The 14,659-nt window shown below is 34.0% G+C and overlaps 1 protein-coding gene across 1 annotated transcript; it reads right to left on the bottom strand.

Moving 5' to 3' along the window:
- Positions 1–909: 909 nt before the first annotated feature.
- Positions 910–1,989, bottom strand: LOC122501966. Its single transcript, XM_043611780.1, has 3 exons — positions 1,740–1,989; positions 1,492–1,651; positions 910–1,405 (listed from the first exon to the last, which is right to left on the bottom strand). Exons 1-3 carry the CDS (start codon positions 1,987–1,989, stop codon positions 910–912), a joined length of 906 nt encoding a protein of 301 aa, XP_043467715.1.
- Positions 1,990–14,659: the final 12,670 nt, after the last annotated feature.

The raw sequence follows: 14,659 nt of genomic DNA, 5'->3' as shown, positions 1-14,659 counted from the left end.
CCATCATATATGTTTCCATTTACCTTAAACTATTTCACTGCATTATGTAATTTATAACTTTGTTTCCAGATAATAAATACTTTTTAATTTCACAGCGCAAAATATTTTTAGTCAGAAGTAACATAAAATTGCCATGAGGAATTTCTACAAAAGTACTTCCTTCTTAATTATCTCTTGATATTCTACAGTTTATTACTGTCTAAAAGGAAGTTCCTTTTTATTACGTAAGTAAATAGTTTTAGTGATAGATATACAAATGAAACAATCAATTTTTGGCATTTATTGCCACTTGTTTTATTGAAAGTATATTTACATACTTTTTTAATTATGTACTATTTTTTTAAACTATATTATATTTTATATTATTAAATATGTGTTCTAATTATCTTACTTAATTTAATTTAAATTTTAGTCAAAAGTTTAAAATATATATCACATTATATCATGTTATATGTATACCATTATAATTTTAAAACTTAGATTGATTTTTGTAAATTAGATTCTTTTCCTAAATAAAACATTTTCACAAGCGTTTAAATATATTACTAACCTTTTTCCCAAAAATTATTGTCGCAAATATGGATTATTATTATTATGAGATATATTCTTTTACAATATATTTGTTTGTATACTGCTTTTCTTAAAGGAAATTTCATAAAATCGTTAAATTTTACAAACAGAATATATTATTGTTTTGAATATTCGCGCGAAAAAATCACGAAGATTGCCAAATGTATACGAGTCACACTCGGGGGGAAAAAAAATGGCGTTCTATTGGTCGCAGAAACTAGCTCCAACTTTACATGGCATACGCCATCCAGTTAGTATATAGATCAGTGGTTAATCCACGTGGGAAATGTCGGGTGTCGAATCTACAATAATAAAGTAGTATTTCGCATCCTTGACTTCTTAAATCATTGTATTTAATACCTTGGCAGACAAAATTTGTATTAATTCTTCACAAATCGTTTTCGACAAATAACTGGTATTACCAGTACCTTTATTTCCAAATCTTGAAATGTGATCAGCTAAAAATGGATCGAATTCTGCTATCAATTCTAATAACATTAAATAATTCCCATTGTGAAGAGAACCAAACTTGACATCATGTCCTCTAAAAGCCAATCCACGTGAAGCTAAACTTTTGATAACAGCGACAACTCGTTTCAAAACATTTTGCCAGTAGACTACTTCTTTATTATAATCTTTCATTCGAGTTTTATCAATTCTACCGAAAGCATTAGCTCTATCGTTCAGAGATTTTAAGCAACTTACATGCTTTTCTGAATTTTCGTGATCACTTATTCTATTAACCGCATTTTTCCAATCACTAAATCCATCTTTGTCAGCAAACGAAGAATCGCCGCCAAAAAGAAGACATGGAACACAGTATAAAGCTCCTTTACTTTGAGAATATATTAGCCAAACACGCAGAGATTTTTCACCATTTAAGAGTTTTCTTTCAAACAACGATAAATTCAAATATCTGACGTTATCGTTAGAACTCTTTTTGACTGTGAAAAATCGACATCCTTATTTTGTTTGTAGCCATGTTGAGCGAAATGATCACGTAATGTGTCGGATATGATCCACTTTGCCGGGTCATCGCTGAGATTTGAATTTTCAAAAAACATTTTATCACCAAACACATCTACATAATACAAATTTTATTTATTACATTTTTTTAATTGTTACGTTTGTTGACAAAATCATTAACGGATTAAAAATGTAATTGTTACCTTGCGTTGAAAACAAATTGGTACTGTTTGGTTTTTCTAATTCGTCATCGTTAATTTTTCTCTCATTATCAATGTCATCTGAGAGCTCGTTTTTTTCTGTAGTGTTTAAAACATTTACTTCAAGATGCTTAGTGATAAAATAGGAGGAAAGTTTTCGAGTTTTTGCCATAACCTCGTCATCTTTCAATTTCCTTTTGAAAGCTTGTTTTCGATATTCACAACCACTTAATCGATTTCGACCGTCACTCATTTTAATTTGAGAGAAATTTATAGAACTTTTCTTTATTTTTTAATTTCGTTTTTAATTTGTATTTGTAAAAACGAAACAAACATAACATATGTATAAGTAAATATCTACAATGTTGACATGAAATGCGCGTGGAGAAGGAAAAGAGGGAATTCACATTAATAGAACAGACCTAAAGATGTTTTTACACTTCCAAATTTTTTGGCGAGAACTAAATCACGGTCGTGAAACTTCACGTCACTAAATATGATTGGCAATACAAAAAGCTGCGTGAAAATGAACTTTTGTCAGAGCCAATCATATTTAGTAACGTGACACTGCAGATACCCCGGAGGAGCTACAAAACGATGTAATGAAAGGTTAGAATTCAAGCGGGGAATTTTGAATTGCATATATGTAGAAATACTAAGAAGTACGTTTATAAAAGACTTGGAATTATTAAAAGTGATAAATATAAATACATAGTGATATTAAGAATAAAAAATTCTATTTTACATCATCCGAGCACCGACATATCTAGTCTAAACCTTTAAAATTTGCCGCCCTAGGCAGCTGCCTACCTTGCCTATCTAGTTAATTCGCCACTGAGTGCACCAATATCACTTTTTGAAGGCAATACCATTTTTTTACTGCGCTTTATTTTAATTTGGTTTTTAATTACCTTTTTATTCACTGCAGTGGGAAAGTCATCTTCGTAAAGCAACATAAATTCCTTCGTTTTTTCCTTCCTTTCGTCATAACCTTTTTTTATGCATTCAGATATCCATACAAGTGAGAATTGTTTTACTAAAGTACCTATGGCTGATGCAGTCGAAGGAGCTGTAAAGAAGTGTGTTTTCTTATCATAGCCGGCGCATTCTCTGACTGATTGAATAAATATGTCATAATTACTTGGATGAAAGAGTAAATATAATTCACTCAGCTCTTTATTTCGCTTTAACAACGCTAGTTTGAGACGTCCAAGTAATCTCAACTGCGACCGAGTTAAATCATGTTGATAATCATCAGTGTATTGCTGACACATTTTATTACCCACTAAAATCGCCAATAAGTCATAACGAATTATGCGAACAACATCATCATCGTTTAAAACTGGGAAAACGTTATTGCGTAAAAGATAACTTGCTCTTTCATAAATGTAACCTTCCTTACGTCGACCAGCAACTTTTAAACATTTTTCTCCCTTTTTGTATTTTGGATCGCAGGTTTTACTATGAATATGTATTGTCTTCTTTGAAAAAGCTCCTAAACAGGTTGGGCAATGGATGTAATTATCGGCGTTATTCATAATTTTTTCTTGACATCTACAAGAAGTAAGTAGTATTCTAGTGTTATAATCTCGATTTGTATTGTGTTCATAGCTTCCTAATTTTCTTATTTTGTCAATTAATTTTATCCTTTCTTTTGATTTTTTCGACAAATTTGTTAACTTCTTGACATCATCCTCCTCTCGGTGATTATTCTCTAAATGCCTCGGTAATTTTGCTACTAGAGTTTTGCAATATCGACAAAAATATTTTTTTGTGGAAAATATGCCATTGATTTTTGAAGTCGGCACTGAAATTCCACGAACATCAACTGGAACTCCAGGAAGTATAATTGTATCACATGTCTCTAAAGTTTCTTATGTGTTTACAAGTTTATTCATAGATTGCGTATCAGAACTATCGGGTTCATAATTTACATCACTTTCAGTACTATCTGTCTGCGATGTGTGACTCATGTCACGACAAGATTCAGAAACATTTGTACTATTTTCAACTTGAACTTGACCATTTGGAGCTAAATTAATAACAGGAACAATAATTTCTTTAATTAAATATTTACCATCGTTAAGTAATTTGTTTTCAGGACCGAGCAACTCTGGAAAATCAGTATCAGTTTGACTATTTTCCTGACTAAATTTGTTATCATTTTTTTAAAGCCATTTCGAAGAACTTGATCAGATGCTTCAAGAGAAGTAGTTGAACTTTCTAATTTTGTTATATTGAATGAAAGATTTTTGTTTTCAGAATTTATAACCGATAACTGCAAATCTGTAAACTGTAGATCATTTGATTGAGAAAGCTGCTTATTAGGTGTGGAGTGCAATATTTTTATTTCGTTTTTCACGAAAGAACGGAAGAATTAAAAAAGCTTTTCCATTTTAATTTAGAAAATAATGTGAAAAGAATTATTTTTTATCTCTTAATTAGAGCATTGTAAAAAAACAATCAATTTATTTTAAATATTACCTCTCTTCAACCATGGGTTTTCCTTTAAAACAGACGGTCGTAACTCTCCATAATCCCACAAGAGATCAGTATCAGGTTCAATATCCTGCGTTGCTTTGAAAAAAATTCGAGGTTTATTCTTAATTACCAAAAGAAACGGTTTCATATTGCCGTTGCTTGAGTGGTTAATCAGCCTCCCCTTGTAAATACTTTATGACGACTTTTTATTTAATAATTATTCAGAAGCTATGAAATATTTTATAATTTATCTTCCCTTGTCTGTCATAAATTTGATTCTTTACCAACATGATAGTTAGACGCCAGTCAATTTTCTTTTATAAAAATTAACAAAAATTATTATTCAAGTTTATATTCAAAAATAACATCACTTCTATGATCTCTCTCTCTCTCTCTCAAAAGGGATATTCCATTGAGAAATATAAATTAATAAGGGAAAAACTTAACTTTTGAAACACGACAAATTTTAGAATAGAATTTTACTTACAATATTTTACTCAGTATGACTAGTCCAATAAATCCAATAATACAGGTATAGTTTCGAATAATCAGCTATCCAATTATTTTCACAGGTGTTTTATTAGTAAATTGAACAAAGTTATTTCACAACTAATTCGTATTCAACTCATATATATTTCACTTACAAAAGAAACAATTATTCTATATTCTCGCTCAACGACATACCTCATAGAACTACTTCTCTATTATTCTTTAAAAAAACGTGTTTTTGTCGTCTGCTACATATTTCTATATGACAACCCTAGTCATAAAAGAGAATTCTCATCCCATTTTCAATCGCATTGATGAAAATAGCGCGTAATTTAAATTCAACCAAATCAGAAATAATAAACAAACAAAAATATAATAGCATTAATAACGAAAGATAAAAAAAAATAAATGATAATTCTGTGACAAATTCGTAATGTCACAATACCCCCTCATTAAGGCTAGACCTACTACTGTAGGTCGTTATTTGACAAAAGAAAAACATAATAAACATAATTAAATGAATCTTTTAAAAAAAATAATAAAAAAAATATTACTCTTTTTTCCTTTACGAATCACTTAACATATTTTCTCTCTGTCTCATACTGACGTTCCTTAATTAACTGCTGAACAGCCATGTTGATGGTTTCCGTTGGTAAACCTTCCATTGCCATGGTTAGATTTTGAATTGCTGTTATCAATGGTAAAGTTGATTCTATGGATTCGTAATGTTGTTCATATGGGGGTGGCGATCCGTTCTCGTCCTTATCGAAGCTTTCTACTTCCTCGTTGCTTATCTTAGGTTTCTTAGGACTATCTGTCTCCTCCTCAGCGTAGGTAACATCCTCTTCCTTATTTTGTTTTGTTTTCGTAAATAAAATTGGTCGTCTTGTAACCGGTGGTGAGGGCGTGTTAGATAATCCCCAGGCTCTCTCACTGAAACCATATCCGTCAACATTTATCCCTAGATTAACATCCTTTTTCCAGATGTCCGGTAGTAAAGGATTGTCCTGTCGGCGCTGTTGTCTAGGTCGTCTCTCCTCTTCCTCATCGGACATTGACGGAAACGTTTCATTTTGCCTGTCGGTACTCTTTCCTTTCAACAAGTATCGTCTATATCCCTGTGCACAACGGGGGCATGTAGCCATTGTCTCGAATTTACGCCCACAATTCTCACAATATGAATGCTTAATCGGATTAGGACATTGAGCACAATTATGTCCCTTCCTCCAACAGTTCAAACATACACGTGGAGGTGGGTCTATGGTTGGATCTGTCCGTATTGAGATCATATCGTTAAAGAACCTTCCTGTAGTTTTTCTGGGCAGCGCTTCCTTAATTTCTTCAATTAGGGACCTTTGGTCAATCGCATTACCTTTAGTTATAATAGGTTCCATATTAGGCTTATTTAGTGGACCTGGTGGTGTGATTGAACGGGGTCTCTCGATGTCATCTCCATCACATGGGCGTACTACGTCTTCTTTCTGGAAGATTCTTTTTCTAACGTTAATTTCATCAGTTTGTTTTTATTTTAATTCCTTAATATAAACAATATCCTCAATATAAACAGTTCTTGGTTCTTGAGGAATCTGTCTAATTCATCTACCGCTAGGCGACAACCGAATGCTTCCCAACTCTCTCCATCTTGTTGTTTTATTTTCCTATTGTCAATTTGTGCTTTAGGTAGATTTAAAGGGTTTATTATTCCCAATTCGGCGATTTTTACGTCATTCTTCTTTCCCAAGTCAAATTTAGCTGAACTAGGTCCCGTACATAAGGATTTATTATTGTCCATATCCGTTATTGGAAAGTCGAGTAGGGATGGTGTTGTTGAGTAGTCAGAAGGTGGCTTGAATCCCTCAGTTGGACGATGTCTAGACAATGGTTCTCCGCGTGATAATCCTCTTCGTGGCATAATTATATTCTTTGATATCACTTCTTTTCCCAAATAAAAATTCATCAAAACCTAAAATCAAACAATTGGTTAATACAAATTATATTCCATTTAATTAGATAGGTATTTCTTCAGGTCAGTGACATGGATTTTTGGATTTCTACGACTGTCTTGGGTACGTAATACAAAGACTGAAGGAGATAATTGTTTAATAATTTCAAATGGGCCTTCAAATTTTGGAGCTAATTTTGTCGCAAATTTTTGGACTCCACTCGATAATTTATTAGATTTTCTAAGTACTAAATCACCAACTTTAAAATCAACTTCATGTCGGTTTTTATTATAATACTCAGTCTGTCTGTTTTTCTCCTTTTCAATAAATTTTGTTACTAAGTCACGTAATGCGTCAAGTCTTTTAACCCTGTCAATCCATATTTCAGGTGAAATTTTGCGTACTTTGTCACTATATTCATCCTCTCGTCTCAAACTTTTCACTGGTCGAGGATGTCGACCAAAATTTAAAAATGCTGGAGATGTTTTCGTAGCCAATTGGGTTGCAGTGTTGACTGCATGTCGAAATTCGTGGTCATGTAAATCTCAGTCACGATGGTCATTTCCTATAAACGTCGATATCATTGTCTTTAAAGTCCGATTAATCCTTTCTACCGGATTTGCATGAGGATGGTAGGGTGGGGTTGTAATATGTTTCACCCCATATTCTTCAAGCGTTTCTTTAAGGGTTTTGTTGTCAAATTCCTTCCCATTGTCCGTCAAAAGAAAGTCTGGAGTTTCCCATCTAAAAAGGATTAACTCTTCAAAGGCCTTGGTCACAGACTTCCCGTCTGCAGATCTTAAGGGCTTTAATTCGACCCATCTTGAAAACAAGTCTTGGAAGACAACAAGATATCTACATTTATTTTTACTTGGTGGAAACTCCATTGTGTCCGCTGCAACTACTGCCCATGGTCTCTCTACTATTCTCTATCCCATCATTCCTACATGTCCAGCTTGGGATACTTTGTGTAATTGACATTTTACACAATGAGTCACAAATTTGTGTACATCATTCCAGATTCCTGGCCAATAGTATTCTCTCGCAACCCTGTCATATGTTTTCATTACACCTAAATGTCCCATAGATGGAATAGAATGGGCATCTTCTAATACTCTTAGTCTATGTTCATTTGGTACCACAAATTTCCATCCATCTTCATCACCAATAATAGGGAGGAGCAAAGGGTTACTGCGATGACGGTACAAAAGGTCATTTTCAATTCTCCAACCAGGAAATCGGCTTGGAAATTTTCTGATCATTTCCCGTCGTCTGATGTACCACTGATCCTCAATAATCTCGAAAGCATCAATTAATTCGTCATCTTCGGTCATTCTCGACAATGCATCTGGAACTTGGTTTAATGCACCTTTCCTGTGAATAATTTCAAAGTCCCAGTTCTGCATCTCCAAAGCCCACCTTGCGAGTCGTCCAGTCGGATCTTTTAAATTCTTCAGCCACTTCAAAGCTGAATGGTCAGTAATGGCCTTGAATTTATATCCTTCGATATAAGGTCTAAACTTTTTTATAGACCAAAGTAGTGCTAGGCACTCCTTTTCAGTCACAGAATAGTTCCTTTCAGCCCCGGTCAACACACGGCTGATATACATCACTGGATGTTCTCCATCATCAAATTCCTGAGTCAGAACGGTGCCAAGGGCATAACTACTTGCATCAAATTGGATTGTGAATTGGATTGTGAATGGCAAATTAAAGTCAGGGCGAGCGAGTACTGGTGCTGTCGTCAATTTTATTTTTAAAGTGTCGAAGGCTTCCTGTTGTTCGTCTCCCCATTCCCATGGTCGTCCTTTATGCAGCATCTTAAAAAGTGTCAGTCTGATCTCACTGTCATTTTTGATGAATCTTGAATACCATCCAACCATTCCTAGAAATCTCCTTAGTTGCTTGACATTCGTATTGTGACGAATGGACATCACATGTCCTTTATTGTGACCTTATTAACGTCTCTGAAGTCGAAAGTCACCATTCCCTCTAGGCGTCAAAACTGGAGCTGTCCTCCAATTGCTGCATGATGTCTCGATTACTTTTTTCTTATACAGTTCTGCTGTATTTTTCTGTGACCAAGTAATCATTATTGGCGACATACGTCTTTGTCTGTGTTGGACAGGGGTTTTGTCAGTTACCCTGATGTGATGTTCAGTCAAGTTGGTCATTGGTAGTTCTTCCGATGGCGGTAGTACTAATCTTCTCACCAGGTCTTGAATAATATCCTTTTGGTGGTCCGTCAACGCAAAGATACCAGCACATTCAGCATAAATTTCTTCCTCACCCTCGATAACATCTTGGACACAGAATACATGTTAATCACTATCAAATACTCTCCAGAGACCAGGTCCGAGTTGAACTTCCATATTCAAAGCTTTATAAAAGTCGATGCCCAGAATGATGCCTTGTGTAACTGAACTAAGAACTTTAACATCAAACTGTTTTGAATGTCCGTCAACTGTTATATTCAGTTTTAACAACCCTGCTGTCTCTCTCTTGCCACCAATTGCACTCCTTATTGAGGTATTGCATGGCTGTAGTCGGTTCCTATAAGGCTCTGCCACTCTGTCGCTGATCACAGATATCATTGCTCCAGGGTCAAAAAGTGCCTCATATGAATTGTTGCCGATGTGCATTCGAAAGAACTATCGATTTTCCAGTCGGCTTCCGTCTACATCCTTGTCAATATTAAGGTATGGGTCAGTTGTGCCCATTACAACCCATCCCCTCCCTTGGAACATTGATACTGACCCTTTATCAGTATCATTCATCCCCTCAATTAAACTCCGCTTATAGAGTGGATCACTATCCCCACTCTTGACCTCAAAATCCCTAAATAAAAAATTAAATGAGTCTTTCTCATTCTTACTCTCTCCTTCATCCCATGTCAATAGTTTGAATGAGTTTTTCTCATTTAATTCTTCAGTCCCTATTCTATCCTCTTTCCAAATGAGTGGTATCTCCCCACTCTTGTTGTCTACTATCTCGTCACCCATGTCCCAACTGCATGTTGCACCTTCATTAATAGGGAATGAATTTAAACCTTTAATTTTGTCTAATTTATCCGTATTTTTCCCAATTACTGTAACTTTCTCTTTGTCAACAGAAAAAGTAATTATTGGGTCTGAGGGGGGTTGGTGGGGGGTACAGGCAGTGACTGCGCCCCCCATGGGCCGTTTCCCAGAGCGTTTCTCACGTTAACACAATTTGGGCAAGTCAAGAAATTTACCCCAGGAGTTTTGCAAACTAGACAAATTTCTGTCTGCTTTATTCTGTTGGGGCAATGTGTTGCAATATGCCCTGGCTGTTGGCACACATAACATATTTTTAAAGGACATTCTGACACCCTATGCCCCACTGACTGACAAGAGAAACATGCACCATAAAAAGGGGTTGGTGCACTTGCATTATTTGCCGGACCAGTTTAACCTGCAGCAGGATTAACAGTGTTGTTATGTTGCTGCTTCTTCTTCCATTTCCCTGCCATCATAGCCGCGTACAACATGGCTGGATTTGGAGTTGGTGTTGGTGTTGCATTGGTGGTAGGGGTTGTCTGGTTGAGAGCGTCAACTTTTTCGTCGGTTTTCTCAACTTTCTTCTCCCCTTTTGTCTTCTTATCCTTCTTCTTCTTTTCGCTCTTCTTCTTATTTTTCTTCTCTCCCTCACTTGTCTCGACAACTCCCTCGTCTTCTATAGCTGCTACTTTCTTTTCATTTTTGTTGGTCCCATGCGTCTTATCGTCCTTCTTGGTACCATGGAATGCAGCGGCTGGAAAACGCATTTTGTCTTTCGATGGTGGGGGAACATATCTGTCGTCCAAGTCTTTAACTTTTTCGTATTGTCGTAGATTTTTTTCTAGTTTAGTCAGTGATTCTAAACTTGATAAGTCAACTTGTCTGCGGTATGTAGGCGTAAGGCCTTTATAAGCAATTTTAACCTGTTGCTTGACTGGTAATCGTCTCTTTAGATGTCCCATTATTAGTCTTAAACTTGTCAAATATGAAGAAATCTTTTTTTCTTTTGCTTGTGTTCTAGCCCTTAGTTCGTCAATTACCTCGTCATCGTCAACTGTTGTTAAAAATTCACGTCGAAAAGCTCTCTTGAACATCTTCCATGTGTCAATTTCTCGTCTGATAGTTCTATACCAACGACTTGCTTGACCTTTTAGAATACTGGGAATTGAATATACAAAGTCATCGTCGTCGATTACCATGCAAGTTTTGCAATCTTCTAATCTGTTAAGGAAATCTTCAGGGTCAGCATTGTCATCTCCCGAAAATTTAACATCCCAATTAATCAATGTTTTAATTGTTTTTGACTTATTAATTGCTATACTTTTGTCTGATTTTAATGACGATTCACTAGAAATGTCCGAGTCAGAGTCACTTGATGAATCAGTAAATAATGTCCTTCGTACATTTTTTTCTTTGTATTTTTTATTAGTTCGTCGTTTGTACTTGTCCTTGTTTTGAGAAATCTTTTTTCCCCTAGTCGAAGATTTGTCGGATTTGTCAGAGTCATTTTTAATGTCACTATCATCATTTGATATTCCTCCCTTGGACAGAATTTTTTTATTTGTCTGTACTGGTTGAGGAATATTTCTGTCACGCTTATTTTCTCTAGTCTCATTTTTATTTTGAATGGATTGAGAAACATCTGCCTTGTCATTTTGTTCAAAATTCTGATTTTGATAATAATGTTGGACTTTTTCTCTTTTTAAATGAGGGTTTATTTCATTTGGTGGGCATTCAAAATTATTTTCTAACCCATTATAGTCATTATGTTCACCGATAATGAAAAGAGTATTAGTCATTTGTTTATTTAATTTAATAAACTGTCTAATCTCGGGACTAATACTGAGTCTTGAAACCGATTGTTGTAAACTAATGACATTTGGTGCCATTGTAGCCGAAATAATTGGCTGAGGTGTAGTCATGACCGTTGTAGTAATTGGTAAAGGAAGTGTATGGGAAGTCGTTATCAAAATCGAGGTAGTAGGGACACTAGCTGTAGTCATTACTGGTGTATGACTCATGCTTGAGGGACTTTGTCTATTGGACATTAAACTATTCTCCCCCTTTTCTACTAACGTTTCTTGATTTTTGTCAATTTCCCCCAAATTACCTAAGTCTCTGATTTTAGGGCTGTCAATTTCCTCACCACCATCACTTGTCCCTCCTGTATCCCTTATCTGGCAAACATTGGGAATTTCTTCCTTTTTGGGTGGTGTATATGCTTCAAGAAGAAAAATTTTACTTGAATTCCCACAGTCATATTCTTGACAAAAAGGAATATCTAATTCATCTGTAAAAATTGTTCTTAATTCAATTCGGAACAATCTTTCTCGTAGAACTTCTAATGTTCCTGCAATTGATAGTTGTTTTGCAAGTAACATTGTCACTATTTGTCCTACTGGCATGGCAATAATAGATGTCCAAATATCTCTAATTTCGGGACTATCTAAAAGTATTGCCATTCTTTCTTTATAATCTATCATCTTCTCTATTGCGTGAGCCATTTCAATAAAAAAATTTAAACAAATTCAAATGTCAAAAAAAAAATTTTATTACACTAGTCAATATTAACTTAGGATAATTTTGAATTTTCACGCTTTGTCAAAACTCTGAATAATTTAATTTCAATTTAATTTAGAAAAATTTTGAAAAATTTTCAATCATTAAAAATAAAAATTAATTTTTAGGGCCCAATACACACCATATACGGTCCTGATACTATTTAATAATTTATTTAATTAATTCTATTCTTTACCAAACTCAAAAAGGATAAAAATTTTGAAAATTTGTTAATTACTAACAAAAAGGGGCACGTCTCCCATTTAATACGGCCCTGGTTCTTTTAAAATTTTCACTGTCTCGCGGCAGAAATTTTCATCTCCTTTCCCAAGTCAAACTTCTCATGTCAATTTCTGCATGAGTCATATTTTCGAGTCTACGTGACTAATTTCTGTCATGCGCAATAATTTCTCTAGTCGAAATTTTCCACTGACCGCCAATTTCTATGAACGAAACTGAATTTGAAAAATGATGCGAAAAATTATCACTATGCGCATGCGCTATTTGTCACGTGACTATTATAATTTTATTCAACACCAAGCACGTGTTGGCTAATTATTTAAATAACAATGACAAAAATTATTTATCACTCGCGAAAAATCAAGAAAAGTTCACTGACTCTAACAAAATTAAAATTACTGAAATCGCCCAGGCATTACACGAAATATTCAACTTCAAAAAAAATGTCTAAATTGAGGTTATGGCGTCTCTCGCCATGCCGTCAACAAAAATTCTCAAGTGTACAAATTTTCTATTTTACACAATTATCTCCTCCTCTCCAAAGTCACATATAATAAAGAAAACAATTTACATGTAAATCTCCTTTTCTCCCAAGTCAAATCAAAAATACATGTCAAAAAATTAATTTTTAGGTTAAAAATCTTCAACAAATCGATTCACAATTAATATTTTGTCGTGTCTAAAAAATTTCCCAACAATTGCCCCACGTTGGGCGCCATCTTTTATGACGACTTTTTATTTAATAATTAATCAGAAGCTATGAAATATTTTATAATTTATCTTCCCTTGTCTGTCATAAATTTGATTCTTTACCAACGTGATAGTAAGACGCCAGTCAATTTTCTTTTATAAAAATTAACAAAAGTTATTATTCAAGTTTATATTCAAAAATAACATCACTTCTATGATCTCTCTCTCTCTCTCAAAAGGGAGATTCCATTGAGAAATAAAAATTAATAAGGGAAAAACTTAACTTTTGAAACACGACAAATTTTAGAATAGAATTGTACTTACAATATTTTACTCAGTATGACTAGTCCAATAAATCCAATAATACAGGTATAGTTTCGAATAATCAGCTTTCCAATTATTTTCACAGGTGTTTTATTAGTAAATTGAACAAAGTTATTTCACAACTAATTCGTATTCAACTCATATATATTTCACTTACAAAAGAAACAATTATTCTATATTCTCGCCCAACGACATACCTCATAGAACTACTTCTCTATTACTCTTAAAAAAACGTGTTTTTGTCGTCTGCTACATATTCCTATATGACAACCCTAGTCATAAAAGAGAATTCTCATCCCATTTTCAATCGCATTAATGAAAATAGCGCGTAATTTAAATTTAACCAAATCAGAAATAATAAACAAACAAAAATATAATATCATTAATAACGAAAGATAAAAAAAAATAAATAATAATTCTGTGACAAATTCGTAATGTCACAACTTTCATTAGTTGCGTCAATAAACATAAATTTTTCTTTATACTGGAAGTCAAGAACGTAACTCGAAAACCACTGAGTAGTCGCTTTCTAAATAACACAACATGACTTAAACTTGAGCATCATATTGCCTTTAAGACCGAAAATGATAGGTTTGGGTGCGTGTGAGAACGTTATGCTGCTGCAATAGTATTTTTTGGCAAAATAATAATGATCCGCCTGATGCTGATCTAGAGAATCGTGAACAAGCAGATGCTCCTCCTTCACCTTAAATTAAAGACATTTTTTATTTAAAATTTGAATTTTAAAAACAAAAATAAAGAATCTGATTTAGGAGAGATGTCTGAAGGCTTAATATAAAAAATAAATTAGTTCCAGGTTTTTTAAAATCGGTTAAAAAGATTTTGCGTTTCGCTTTTCGTTCTGTTTAAAAAACGTTTTGAAAAAAACTTGTGTAACTTTTGAAATGGAATCTTACAAAGCTCTTACTGTAGATATACAGCTGATCTTGACATAGATTCATTTAGAATTAAGTCTGCTTTAATAAAAATCCTAAAAAACGTTTGCTTTAGATGCAAAGACAATTATTTATTCCATAAAATCTAAGATTAGGGGAATAGATTCGGTTGTAGGTATACTTTCGTTTTTGACTTATAACTTGTGTCAAAGTACCTAGGTATTAAGAGAGATATGCATATGTATTTAAAGCTAGGGATCTTAGCTTACTACTTAACTAGT

This window comes from Leptopilina heterotoma, unplaced genomic scaffold, assembly GCF_015476425.1.
Source record: "Leptopilina heterotoma isolate Lh14 unplaced genomic scaffold, ASM1547642v1 Lhet_1051, whole genome shotgun sequence".
In the NCBI taxonomy this organism is placed as follows: domain Eukaryota; kingdom Metazoa; phylum Arthropoda; class Insecta; order Hymenoptera; family Figitidae; genus Leptopilina; species Leptopilina heterotoma.
Note: the sequence above shows the minus strand (reverse complement) of the source record. Positions and strands in the feature narration are given on the sequence as shown.